Genomic DNA, 14,405 nt, shown 5'->3' with positions numbered 1-14,405 from the left:
CCAAGCTAAACGTGGAAGAAGTCGTGGCCCCAATCGTTGTCATGGCCGTGGTCGGGGAAGAAACCTCAATCATGGTAATAATAATGCACCAAAGAAGCCTCCTCACCACCAGCAGTGGAAAAGGAAGGAACAAAAGCATGAAGCGGTGCAAACGCCAAATGCAGAAAATGCATGCTATAGATGTGGAGAAAAAGGGCACTGGTCACGTACCTGTCGTACGCCAAAGCACCTGGTTGAGCTTTATCTAGCCTCCCTGAAGAAGACAGAGAAAAATGCTGAAGCAAATTTTATTTCTGAAGATAATTTAGACTTCATGCATTTGGATGTAGCTGATTACTTTGCACTCCAGAAGGAGAAACAAGTCATGTAATCGGTAGTGAATCGGTATAAATGTAAATATTTTAATTTTGTTGTTTGTAATTGATAGTATGGTTATGTAATTGTTGTACATAAATAAAATTATGCTTTGATAATGATGTTTACTATAATATATTTTATTTATGTTATTTTGAAGAATATGGATAACCCTCAAATTATGTTTGGATCAAAGACAAATCATGAAGATATTTGTGTTATTGATAGTGGAACAACTCATGCCATATTCAACGATCAGAAATACTTTTCTTATTTGCATAAGGAAAAAGCAAATGTTTCAACAATTTCTGGTAATATAAGTTTGATTGAAGGCTCCGGAAGAGCCATAATATTTCTGTCTAAGGGAACAAAACTTATTATAGACAATGCATTGTTCTCCTCCAAGTCCCGAAGAAACTTGTTGAGTTTTATAGATATCCGCCGAAATGGGTATCATGTTGAGACAATAGATGAAATGAACAGGGAATATCTTTGTATTACAAAGAATATTTCTGGCCAGAAATGCATTGTAGAAAAGTTACCAACTTTATCTTCTGGCTTATACTATTCAAAAATTAGTACAATTGAAGCACACTCTATCGTAAACCAGAAGTTTACGGATTCAAATACTTTTGTGCTTTGGCATGGCCGTTTGGGCCATCCCGGATCAATAATGATGAGACGAATTACTGAAAATTCGAGTGGGCATCCATTAAAGAACTTGAAGATTCTTACAAATGACGAATTTTCTTGTGATGCTTGTTATCAAGGAAAAATGATCACTAGACCATCACCAATGAAGGTTGGTATTGAATCCCCTGCCTTTTTAGAGCGTATACATGGGGATATATGTGGACCTATTCACCCACCAAGTGGGTTGTTTAGATATTTTATGGTCCTAATAGATGCATCTTCAAGATGGTCTCATGTGTGCCTACTATCATCTCGCAACCTGGCGTTTGCAAAGCTATTAGCCCAAATAATTCGATTAAGGGCACAATTCCCAGATTATCCTATAAAGGCTATTCGCCTTGATAATGCTGGAGAATTCTCATCTCAAGCTTTTGATGATTATTGTCTATCCGTTGGGATAAAAGTTGAACATCCTGTAGCTTATGTTCATACTCAAAATGGCCTTGCAGAGTCATTTATTAAACGCCTGCAATTGATAGCAAGACCACTACTTATGAAAACAAAATTGCCCACTACTGCTTGAGGACATGCTATCTTGCATGCAGCATCACTTATCCGTCTCAGACCGACACATTATAATAAATATTCTCCGTCACAATTAGTTTTTGGTCATGAACCAAATATTGTCCATCTACGAATTTTCGGATGTGCTGTATATGTGCCAGTAGCACTACCACAATGTAGTAAGATGGGACCACAAAGAAGGATAGGAATATATGTTGGGTTTGAATCACCCTCTATTATTCGCTATCTTGAACCATTGACAGGAGATTTATTTACTGCTCGATTTGCAGATTGTCGGTTTGATGAAACAAATTTTCCACAATTAGGGGGAGAGAAAAAGGAAATCAAAAGAGAAATTGTGTGGAAAATTTCATCATTATCTCACTTTGATCCCCGTACCCCTATATGTAATCAGGAGGTCCAGAAGATCATCCATTTACAGAATATAGCAAATCAAATGCCAGACGCATTTACTGATTTGAAAAGGATAACTAAGTCACATATCCCAGCAGAGAATGTGCCTATCCGAATTGATGTCCCAGTAGGACCATCTACTAGCATGAGAGATAGTGAACCTAAAGCACGCCTGAAGCGTGGTAGGCCTTTGGGTTCTAAGGATCGAAATCCTCGAAAAAGAAAATCGACAAATGATCAAAACGATACTATGAAGGGATCTCCTGAAGAGACCCAAAATCTGATTAGTTCTGAGATTCCTGAAGAAATCAATGAACCCGAAGCTCATGTGAGTGAGGAACTTTTAATAAGTTCGATCGGTGATGGGATTAATTTAAATCGATCTGAAATAGTGGTGGATAATATTTTTGCATATAATGTTGCACTTAATATTATGCAAGATAGTGAGGATCTTGAACCTCGATCTGTCGAAGAATGTCGACAAAGATCTGATTGGCCAAAATGGCAAGAGGCAATTCAATCGGAATTGAAGTCACTTGCTAAAAGAGAGGTCTTTGGACCAGTAGTCCAAACACCTGCTGGTATAAAACCAGTTGGTCATAAATGGGTTTTTGTGCGAAAAAGGAATGATAAAAATGAAGTTGAAAGATACAAAGCTCGCCTTGTTGCACAAGGATTCTCACAACGACCTGGAGTCGATTTTGATGAAACATATTCACCTGTTATGGATGCCATAACATTTCGATATCTCATCAGTTTAGCACTACATGAAAAGCTTGAAATACATCTAATGGATGTAGTTACAGCTTATCTGTACGGTTCACTTGATAATGAAATTTATATGAAAATCCCTGAAGGATTTAAAATGCCTGAAGCAAAATCTCAGGAAATGTATTCAATCAGATTACAAAGATCTTTGTACGGTTTAAAGCAATCTGGGCGCATGTGGTATAATCGCCTTAGTGAATATTTGCTGAAAGAAGGTTACATAAATGATGTTATTTGTCCATGTATTTTTATAAAGAAAATGGCATCAGAATTTGTTATACTTGTTGTTTATGTTGATGACATAAATCTTGTTGGAACTCCAGAAGAGCTCCAAAAGGCAATTGAATATCTTAAGAAAGAATTTGAGATGAAAGATCTTGGAAAGACAAAACTTTGTCTTGGTCTGCAAATTGAACATTTAGCAGACGGGATCTTTATCCATCAATCTGCCTATACAGAAAGGGTCTTAAAACGCTTTTACATGGACAAAGCGCACCCATTGAGTACACCAATGGTTGTTCGATCACTTGAAGTGAATAAGGATTTGTTCCGACCTCCAGAAGAGGACGAGGAACTCCTTGGTCCCGAAGTACCCTATCTCAGTGCAATTGGTGCACTAATGTATCTTGCTAATGCTACAAGGCCTGACATAGCATTTTCTGTTAATTTACTAGCAAGATATAGTTCTTCTCCTACACGGAGACATTGGAACGGGATTAAGCATATATTGCGATATTTAAAGGGAACTCTTGATATGGGTTTGTTTTATGCTAACAAAGATAGTGCAGACCTTGTTGGTTATGCAGATGCAGGTTATTTATCTGATCCCCATAAAGCTCGATCTCAAACCGGCTACGTATTTACATATGGAGGTACTATCATATCATGGCGCTCCACAAAGCAATCTATTGTTGCTACTTCTTCAAATCACGCTGAGATAATAGCTATTCATGAAGCAAGTAGGGAATGCGTATGGTTGAGATCAATAATTCATTTTATTCGAGAAAAATGTGGTTTGGAATGTGAGAAAAGACCCACAATTTTATACGAAGACAATGCTGCATGCATAGCCCAATTGAAGGGAGGATTTATAAAAGGAGATAGAACGAAGCACATTTCACCAAAATTATTCTACACACATGATCTTCAGAAAAGTGGTGACATTGATGTGCAACAAATCCGTTCAAGTGATAATCCAACAGATTTATTCACAAAATCTTTGCCAACTTCAACTTTTGAGAAGATGGTATACAAGATTGGAATGCGGAGACTCAAATATTTGAAACAAGGTTTTCATCAGGGGGAGTAAAATACGCGATGTACTCTTTTTCCCTTACTAAGATTTTTTTCCCATAGGGTTTTCCTTATAAGGTTTTTAATGAGGCACCTAGCAATGCGTCTTACTAAATATGTGTACTCTTTTTCCTTCACTGGAATTTTTTCCCACGTGGTTTTTCCTAGTAAGGTTTTAATGAGGCACATTATCTTTTAATGAACATCCAGGGGGTGTTATAAATATATTATATTATGGATGTTCATTTATTACTCTGTTGTAAATAAGCTTCTTGAAGAAGCTTATCCATATGGGACTCCACCGTAAATATGTTTATCTATTTAGTACTCTATTGGAAATAAGCTTCCTGAAGAAGCTTATCACTTCGGTACCCGGTTATAGATAAATATTACCCCCGGTAGAAGATTATCCATACCGGATATAATAAGCTTATCCTTTCAGTACCCAGTTATGGATAAACATTACCCCCGGTAGAAGATTATCCATATCGGGTATAATAAGCTTATTCTTTCAGTACTCCCTTATGGATAAACATTGCTCTCAGTAGAAGATTAGCCATATCTGGTATAGTAGCAGCTTACACAACAGCTTCCTTTCTTCTATAAATAGAAGAGATTTCAGTTCATTATGCACATCAGTTTGAATTCGAATAATATAACAGTTTCTCTCTATACTTATCTTTACTTTAAAGTCTTTATTTTATAACAATTGTCATCTTGTATTAAATACACACATTTTCAGTTTTATTTTTAAAATAATATATTTCCATATTCAGAAAATATAATGAAATTAAATACTACTACCAATCAACATTTTATAGTTAAAATATTTAACAAGTGTTTGAAAAATAGAAGTCAAAGTATTGGACTTTATTACATAGTACTCCCTCCAGTTCACAATAAGTATTCAATTTCCTTTTAGGACGTCCATTAAGAAAATGTTAAATTCTATACAAAAATATCTAGTATGACTAAATTACCCTTATTAAATATTGGTCACATAGTTATAGTGAGGAGTGAGAAAACTTTTTAGGAACATGCACATAAGGGTAAAAGAATAAAAACAAATTGAATTTTTTCTTGATTACCTAACTGGACACTTATTTTGAATCAAAATGAAAAAGTAAATTGATCACTTATTATGAACGGAGAGAGTAATAGTGTAAGATATAAAGGTGACAGAAATATTATTATTTTAACAGCTCTAAAAAGTAAAAATTACTAGTTGGTAAATTTCCATTAATTAAAGACCTCTTTCCGACATGAATTATATGTAGTACCAATTGGAGGTAAAGTGATCTAACTTTTGCTTTTTTTTATAATGTTTTTGTGCACAAAAAATTGATTGATTGGCACCAAAATATAAGGCAATATAAGAGATTTATTAAAAGAGAGCGAAAAAAGACAGAGACAAAGTTCCTTAATTAAATGAAGCATGTTTAATTTCTCCATCTTTTAATAATATAACTTCATTTTGGTGTCTTTTTCTTCTTTGTCATCAATGGAATGAAACGTTAATTTTCCCCTCACACCTGCACACGAAGTAAATCGCCATAAATGCCACATTATCTGTAAGCTCCTCAATTTGTAGCTTTTTTGTTATAATTAAGTGTAGTCAGCGGCTAAGCTAGAAATTTACTCAAGGATGTTCAAACTTGAAAGAAGTGAAAAAAAATTGCCGAGAAAGAATGTTCAATATATGTATATACCTCTAAAATCTAATATTTTACCTAAATATGTAGTATAATTTCCAACGAAAGGTAGTCAGTTGACCACCCTTTATAACATGTAGCTTCGCCCATGAGTGTAGTATGACGAAGACTTTGACTGTTAGTAGGGGCGGAACTACTGTTTTGTTTACCGATTAGGCATAATGAGCGAACTCAGTAATATTAGCTCGAATCCTATATTCTATTAAAAAGTTTATTCAATATGTATAAATAGTTTATTCAGAATCCAATAAGTATACTAGCTAATAGGTTAACGGGCTAATTAACACCTCTTATGGATGGACCCGACTAAATAACAACAACAACAACAACGACCCAGTATAATCCCGCTAGTGGGGTCTGGGGAGGGTAATATGTACGCAGACCTTACCCCTACCCCGAAGGGTAGAGAGGTTGTTTCCAGGAGACCCTCGGCTCAAAAAAGCAATAGGAGATGATATATTAGTACCATAAAAATGCATAATAAAAATAACAATAATATATAAGAGATATGAAATACAGAATACGAAATACGAAAATACGAAATAGATGGCTGGTATAAGTACAACTAGAAGGTAAAGCCCTGAATCAATAGACGACTCGACTAAATAACAATTACCTAACAAATGGAATAGAATCACAAATGAAATATAGATAAAAGTGGCATATAATTCCAAGTTTGAGGCTCAAGAAATAAAGTAGAGGAGAGAGCATTTTCCAATCATATTAGCAGCTGACTTATGAACCGACAACCCCTTCCCTTTTTGGCCCAAACATGAGGAGGAAAGAAACAACATCCTGCTTGCTGATTATTTTTTTCATAAATTATTTGCCGCAAAAAATATTATTTTGTAATTTATCCCCCTTTTGTTTGGATAGTTGTTATGCATTATTTTATAATATATTGTATCATATTGTGTTTAAATAAATATTGTGTTTAAAGTAACAATATAATGCAATACAATAAATAACAACCCACCAATAAAAATAAATTCAAAGTTCTTGTATTTACCGTGTAATTAATAAGACATCTGTGACTATTTGACTTGACGACAATGGTCATTAGTCAAGTTCCCAATAAAACCAAGACAGGAAATTTATAACATTAAACATTAGTATTATTACCTCTTTGTTTTTTTCTTTCCAAACAGCAATATATACCACCTCTTCACTTTCTTTCTTTCTTCTATTTATTTGACCTTTTTTTGGTTCTTCCATTTCATCATTTTCTGCTCTTTTCTTTCCCTTGTCTCTCCTTTGTCCCCTTTACTTTATTCTCTCTTATTCTTGTTGCTGTTGCAGAGAATAAATTCTGATTTTTTTCCAGCTTAATTTCATGGCGGTTATGCCTGAAAACTCTACTTGTTTAGAGCTCACCATATCTATTCCTGGTTCTTCTTCTTCCTCATCTTTCCCTTCTTCTGGTAAGCAAAAAAATATTGAACTTTTGATTTTTTTTAAAATTCAAGAACATTTTTTTATTTTCATCTCCCTAAGGTTTAGGGTTTCTTGCATGGTACTTTGTCTGATTACTGAAGTTTCTTTTTTTTCTTTTGCTGTTTTTTTAATTAGTTACTCCCTTCGTCTCAAAAAAATTATTTTAGTTTGATTTGGTACAAATTTTAATAAAAATTGAAAGACTTTTGAGATATGTAGTCGTAAATAAATCATAACATTTGTATAACTGTAAAATCTTTGAAACTTGTGATCTGAAACCTGCTATATTATTTGTATGGCTATAAATCCTTTTATTAAGGAAATATTGAAAGGTGTCTTTTTAACGATTCTTTTGGTTTGATTTTTATTGTTTTTAATTGATGAAGGTGAAGGGGGTGGTTATAATTTGATGAGAGAGCTGGATATAAATCAAGTGCCCTCAAATGGAAATATTAATGAAGAAGAAATTAGCATTGAAGAAGAAGAAGAAGAAAGCTGTAATATTAATGGAGTAAATGGTGGCCGTCCAAGAAAGAAACTCCGTTTAACAAAAGAACAGTCTTTTCTTCTTGAAGAAAGTTTCAGACAAAACCACACCTTAAACCCTGTAAGATTATATATATCATCATCTCCATTTCTTCTTTTGTTTTTTTTCTTCCTTTTGTTGAGTGTTTAATCCCTTCTATTTAGTGTAGTTATTAGAGTTTAGTTCTATTCACAGAGATGATGTCAAATAAAATATATCAAGATACGTAATTATTGGTGAAGCCAAAAAAAAATTTTGAACACCCTTTGCCAGTGGTCTATGCAAGAATGTTCATCCTATATTTTTTTATCAATAACAAATAACATTTATCCTATGTATAATATAGTTTTTCGGAACTGAACACCCTTCGTCACACATAGTTTCACCACTGTATGTAATTAGTATAGTTTTCTGTGAAGGGTATTCAGTTGACCACACTTGATCACACATAGCTTCACCATCGTACATAATCAGATCACTTGTAAAATAATTACAGGTAAATTTTCCTAATAAGCATTAACCGCTAACCTAATAAAATTATATATACTTATAATTTAATATTATATATATAGTGTATAGTACAACATAAATTCTTGGTATTGCTTTGTCCTTCAACTTCCTTCTTATTTATATCCATATAATATAATATACTAATAATAAATAATGGTAAATGCAGAAACAAAAGGAAGCATTGGCCATGCAATTAAAGCTAAAGCCAAGACAAGTGGAGGTCTGGTTTCAAAACCGTAGAGCAAGGTACGTTCTTTGCTTGTCCACTTTTCCAGTAAGATTATTTATTACTCTGAACTCCTGTCCTTTTTATTATCACTTAAACCAAAAAATTTGGTCAAACTATTTGTCAATTAAAAAATCAAATTAAAAGACTTTAATTTTGGTTTTCTAGTTCAACCGTTACTATTCATAGAAGATATATAGTCATTAATTCATTGATGGTGTTGGTAGTTGAGATGAGATCATGGCAAGGAACATTAATTCCTTTTTCATTAATCTTACAATACCAATAACTTATTATAGAGCTCATGACACTGAATAAGAACAAGTACTGGCCATTAAAACAAGGATCAGATTCTATCCCATTGTTCTTCTTGTTGATCTTGATTTCTGAGAATAGAAAGCGATAGTTCATTGTATAATGCTAACAGAAGGCAAAATATCTGAAAACTTTAAGTACCAAAGAAAACTAATTAAGGCCCACATCCCAAAAGGCCATGGGATTGTTTCGAGTGTACTTTGTTCTATCGGAATTAGTCTCTTTGTCCCATCGGGGTTGGGGTAAGGTATGCGTACACTACCCTCTTCAGACCTCACTTGTGAGATTTTACTGAATTGTTGTAGCTGTTGTAACCCGCACCAGAAACTATTTACATTCGATAGCCGAAAAACTATATAAAATTTCTATAATTCTTGTATATAATATACAGAATGTATATGTATACAAAATATATATTTTTTGGCTATTATTTTGAAAGCAACTATACATGTCATTTTTCCTATCGGAGGATGGTAGAAGGTTAGTGGCGGATGTAGAAAATTGGTTACGGATTCACGTAAATCCATTAATTCAATTACTGTGATAATATTAATTTTAAATTGTTGTAAAAACTAGTTTAATTCAAATTTTAAATCTACTTCGACAAAGGTGGAGGTTGGAGAGGCTAGGCCATTACTAGTTCAAAGGTCAATTAAATGCAGCTGCTAATAATGTTGGTAAACACGGGGCAGACACGCAGGTAGCTATTTATTAAAGTCCATGAGTAAAATTCATGACTTTTTATGTTAAAGAGTACAATAAGGTTCCAAAATTCAGCATGTGTTACATCCCATTCAATTAAGTACTATTCCCTTGGTGTATATTTATGGCCACAACAGTTATATTAGAATACAATTTTTTTATATAAAGAAAAATAAAGGGAGGATATGCATATACTTTTATGATACGCACGTAACAATTATATTACAATTGCTATGGTGTAAAATCAATCTTCATGTATAGATATTGTCGGAATGTAACCATAATTAATAAGTGGTCCTACGAATGTACATTTGATTCTCAATAACTTTTTTAAAAATAAAGTTAACTTATACGCCATTCGTTTCAATATACGTGAATCTATTTGACTGGACATGAAATTTAAGAAAAAATAAAGACTTTTGGAATTTGTGATCTTAAACAAGTCAAAAAGGAAGTTCAGAGTATTTGCGTGGTTAGAAAAACTTCTTATTAAGGGTACAATTGGAAGTTTAAGCTAAATTGTTTTCAAATTTGGAAAGGGGCCATTCTTTTTTGAACGGACCAAAAAGGAAATAAATTTACATAAACTGGAACGAAGTTCGATTGTGGCAAGTTATTTAATGTATTTTTATGTTACCAAATCAGTATTATTATTGACAATTTCATGTAGTCGATATACTGTTAGTTTATAGAAGTTAAACGGACAGAAAACATCAGCTTGTATATGGATATTCAGGAGCAGGAAACATAATTTTTAAGGAAAAAACAGTTAGTGGGAACAAACTCCAGAAAATTAGGGTCACAAAAAAGTTCAAAAATAGTTTGATTCTCTCCAATCGTTTGTCTAGCAAATGGCAAATTTGATTATTTGTATGCCAATATATTTCATATCTTTCTGATTTATTGCAAATTTTTCTCTGGGATTTTCCTTTTTGTGATTTCCCTTTTAGAGAAGTAAGAATAATCGGTCAATTTGAGCATTTAATTAGTCAACTGTTAAAAAATATACTACTAGTATTTTAATTAGTCCAATATTCCGGACCATGCATATAATATTGTGCCACAAAACAGTTTTGTAGACCAACTTTTTCAGGTGTTAGCCATAATGTCTCTCGTGCACGTGCATTTAAATTTAGAAAAAAGATTTATTATTGCATTAATTCCTTTATAATTATCCAACAGTTTCATCTTTTCAGACGTGCAAAAAGTGTATTTACTACACTTCTGCTTCTGTAGCAGCATCAACTAATAACTTCTTAGGACCAGATCACTAGGAAAAAATGAGAAAAAGTAGTTCCCTTTTCTTAGAATAAACATTGCAGTAGTCTAAGGTCTAAGACAAGAGGGGTTGCTTTGATGGTAAGCAACCCCCACTTCCAACCGAGAGGTTGTGAGTTCGAGTCTCCCCAAGAGCAAGGTGGGAAGTTCTTGGAGGGAAGGATGTCGGGGGTCTATTTGGAAACAGTCTCTCTACCCTAGGGTAGGGGTAAGGTCTGCGTACACACTACCCTCCCCAAACCCCACTAAGTGAGATTATACTGGGTTGTTGTTGTTGTTGTTGTAGTCTAAGGTCTAATAACTCTATCACTATTCTGAGAAACTGTGAATACTTGAATTTAGAGAAAAGGTTTGCTTAAATCTCCAATAATGGTTCTATCAGGGAACGTAAATTCTAAATTAGGCTGGAAAATCATTCTATTCATGTTTGGGAATACTAGGCTGTTTTCTTGCCCTAATATGAACTATATATATGTTCTATTGGAAAATTTTAAGATTCAAAATAGATATTTCTATATCTTTTATTCTTTAGTTTTGATAATCATGGTGTCCGGATCTGTTACCTCTCACACCAAGTAATTTTGTCCACGAAGGCTGGATATATGCTAAGAAATCACCTAATATTTTTATCACTGCTGGCAGAGGCGGACCTACCCTTAGGGTATAGGGGGCACCAACCCCTAGTACTTGACTTTTAGTGCGCTGCTTGGATTCTATTTCCGCTCCGATACATTTCTTCAAATTTTTATTTGATAGTGGTGCCCCACTACTTCTAAATCCGGCGCTGGATTTTGAACTTAAGACCTCATGGTTCTCGATCTACTTCATTAATTACTAGACTATACCCGTAGGTGTAATCGATATTTTTATATTAACATGTTAATAAGTTACAAAAATAAGCATGTTGTTTAGTCATAAACTCATAATATTTGTCTTTATACAGGAGCAAGCTGAAGCAAACGGAGCTGGAATGTGAGTATTTAAAGAGATGGTTTGGATCATTGACTGAACAAAACAGAAGACTTAAAAAAGAAGTGCAGGAATTAAGAGCCATGAAAGTAGGCCCGCCAACAGTGTTATCACCACACAGCTGCCAGCCGCGCCCCGCATCCACCCTCACTATGTGCCCTCATTGCGAACGCGTCACCGCGACTATTATCAAAGACGAATCTAAAATCTAAAATTAGTGGTTCAGAATGAATACGATCCTTTTTTAATATACATATTATATTTTTTTCGCATATATTTATATGATCTTTATATATTCGGAAACAATAGTTTAGTGGGCTCAGTTGAATTTAGTGCGAAGAGCTAGATCGACCATGGTTGTGGACAAGGTTGGTCCAACAAATGGCACCATTAACCCTAACTTGTCTGCTAAAGTAACATAGCCATTTCTTCAGACCCGACATCCGCAGCTTGCTAGTCAGCTTCTTTCATACGGAAGTCTTTCATACGGAAGCTAGCAAAGCAAACCTTGAGCGACGATAAATCATACAACAAAAAGAAATATACTAAAAGAGGCACAAACATTTAACATGGTTCGGTCAACTGACTTACGTCCACAACGGAAATGAGTAATCCACTATATAAAAAGAGAGTACAAAATATCGAGAGAACAACCTCACGAAGAGGCAAACACAAGTGACACACTAACACTTGTCCCGTAAAGTTCTCCTCCTAAACACTACTCTCAAGCCCCTATGGCTACATTGTGGATGCTACTGAATGAGAAAGAAGGATCCTCAATTTATAGAAGTCCAAACCTTTTCCTACAAGAAAAATGACTAGTAGTATAGGAGAATTATAATTTCCTTCTACAAAAAGGAAAACCCAATTAAGGTAATTATATTGTCGTTTCCTTCAACAAATAGGAAAACCAAATATGGTAAGAAAATTATCGCAAACACCTAACATCATAGCCATGTCTTCAGACCCGACATCCGCAGCTTGCTAGTCAGCTTCTTTCATAATTCTGTTGTAATGACTAATGATGATAATTTGATGAATTCCTCCAACAAAACAAAGGGTATAACAGACCGAAAAATTATGTTGATATAGTGGCAAGCTAGCTTTATACATTGTATTGAAGATATTTAACTAAATTTGGTGCGTCTCTGTATACCACTTTAATAATCGAACGCTATAGGAAATCCTAATTAAGGATTTGACTTAGGGATAATTAAGGGGCAAGTGCACGTATAGTCATTTTCAGGGATGCTATTTAGAAAATAGTCAGTACTGATTTTATTCTGAAATTTTAAACTAAAAATTTTAATCTCAGAATAATTCGGGACATTTTGTCCCGAAAAATTGTACTAAAAAACTAATTTCAGGATGTACTGGCTAATTCCTAAATAACAGTCCTTTAAAGTGGCTACCTGATGTCATGTCTACAATAATTTAAGAGTCTAATGATGGTTTCAAAAGAATATAGGCCCAACGCAAGAATAAAGGATCTTACATAAATAGTCTCATTCATTGTTTACTTTTTTAAGCTATATGAATAAATTATACATTAATTATCTACGGTTATACACATATTATTTATATATAAGTACTACCTTACTCAAAATTTATTATGAATATTATATACATGTCCATAATAAGCAAAGAAGTAGCAGACCCTTAAAAAGGGACATATTCCTCATCATGGGCTAAGCCCAACTGCACATGCAGTGGGCTGGCCAGCATCCCAGCCCCTGTATGTATGTATAAGAAATGCTCGTCAAGATGAAGAAAACCATGCATTTCGGATTAGGGATGGTAATGGGGCGGTGGGGGTTCGAGACGGGGCGGGTTACAGTGGGACGGGGCGGGTGCTGATTTTAAAAAAAAAATTAACGCGGGGCAGGTCAAGATTTTAATTTTTTTTGAAGAGCGATCTAGGAGGTAAAGAGTTGACGCGAGTGATTCTTTTTTTGATTTTTTCTTTTACTTCTGTGTTATGACTTCTTTTTGCTCAAATATTTTATCTAATTTTTTAAGATCAAGGACGTTGTAGCCCGCATAGTAATGAGTTAAAGAAAGCATGTCGCCATATTAATAGTTAAAAACACAGTTAATTATTTGCATTTGATCTTGTAAGGAATTTTAAATTTAAGACTTCTTATACAAATATTATTTTAGATGCAGAGTGATAATGCTATTCAAAAGAAGAAAAATTACATAAAATTTCTCTAAAAAGAAGAATATATAAATTATAATACATTGGAATATGGTATCTTTTGATAATATTCTCAAATTAGAAAAAAAAAATTCAAAAAATAATAATATGCGGGGCGAGTTTGTGCGGGGCGGGACGCGGCGGTTTAAAAACAACAAATTATACTTTGCAGGGCGGAGCGGGTTGAAACCTTTGCAGGTTTACGTGGGTTTACCCCGCAACCATACCGCCCCGCACCATTTGCCATCCCTATTCGGATGCATATTCAATAGTTTTTGTATATGTTTTTTATTGTACCACCTTGTGAGTAATATACACCATGGCTAACGTTGTATTTTAGCATTTCAAGACCATAAGAATAATATGCATAGCCAAATGCAACCTACTCGTGCTATGTACATCCACATGGATCCTATAAGTGATTAAAAAGTAGACGATTGATTCGAAAAAGACCTAGTGACTAATACTCATTATTTTGCCATGACTATATCATTTTTTGGCGTTTCGGTG

The 14,405-nt window shown here is 34.1% G+C and overlaps 1 protein-coding gene across 1 annotated transcript; it reads left to right on the top strand.

The window, feature by feature from the left end:
* The first annotated feature begins 6,955 nt into the window (after positions 1-6,955).
* Positions 6,956-11,970, top strand: LOC104248261 (homeobox-leucine zipper protein HOX3-like). Its single transcript, XM_009804488.2, has 4 exons — positions 6,956-7,159; positions 7,559-7,779; positions 8,375-8,454; positions 11,673-11,970. The coding sequence occupies exons 1-4, from the start codon at positions 7,072-7,074 to the stop codon at positions 11,908-11,910; spliced, it is 627 nt and encodes a 208-aa protein (XP_009802790.1). The 5' UTR covers positions 6,956-7,071; the 3' UTR covers positions 11,911-11,970.
* Positions 11,971-14,405: the final 2,435 nt, after the last annotated feature.

Source organism: Nicotiana sylvestris, chromosome 10 (genome assembly GCF_000393655.2).
Source record: "Nicotiana sylvestris chromosome 10, ASM39365v2, whole genome shotgun sequence".
Taxonomy (NCBI): Eukaryota; Viridiplantae; Streptophyta; class Magnoliopsida; order Solanales; family Solanaceae; genus Nicotiana; species Nicotiana sylvestris.
Note: the sequence above shows the minus strand (reverse complement) of the source record. Positions and strands in the feature narration are given on the sequence as shown.

Coding starts and splice junctions, on each gene's coding strand:
- LOC104248261 (XM_009804488.2), top strand. CDS start 7,072: ATGGCGGTTATGCCTGAAAACTCTACTTGTTTAGAGCTCACCATATCT. Junction 7,160..7,558: donor CTCATCTTTCCCTTCTTCTG/GTAAGCAAAAAA, acceptor TAATTGATGAAG/GTGAAGGGGGTGGTTATAAT. Junction 7,780..8,374: donor AAAACCACACCTTAAACCCT/GTAAGATTATAT, acceptor TGGTAAATGCAG/AAACAAAAGGAAGCATTGGC.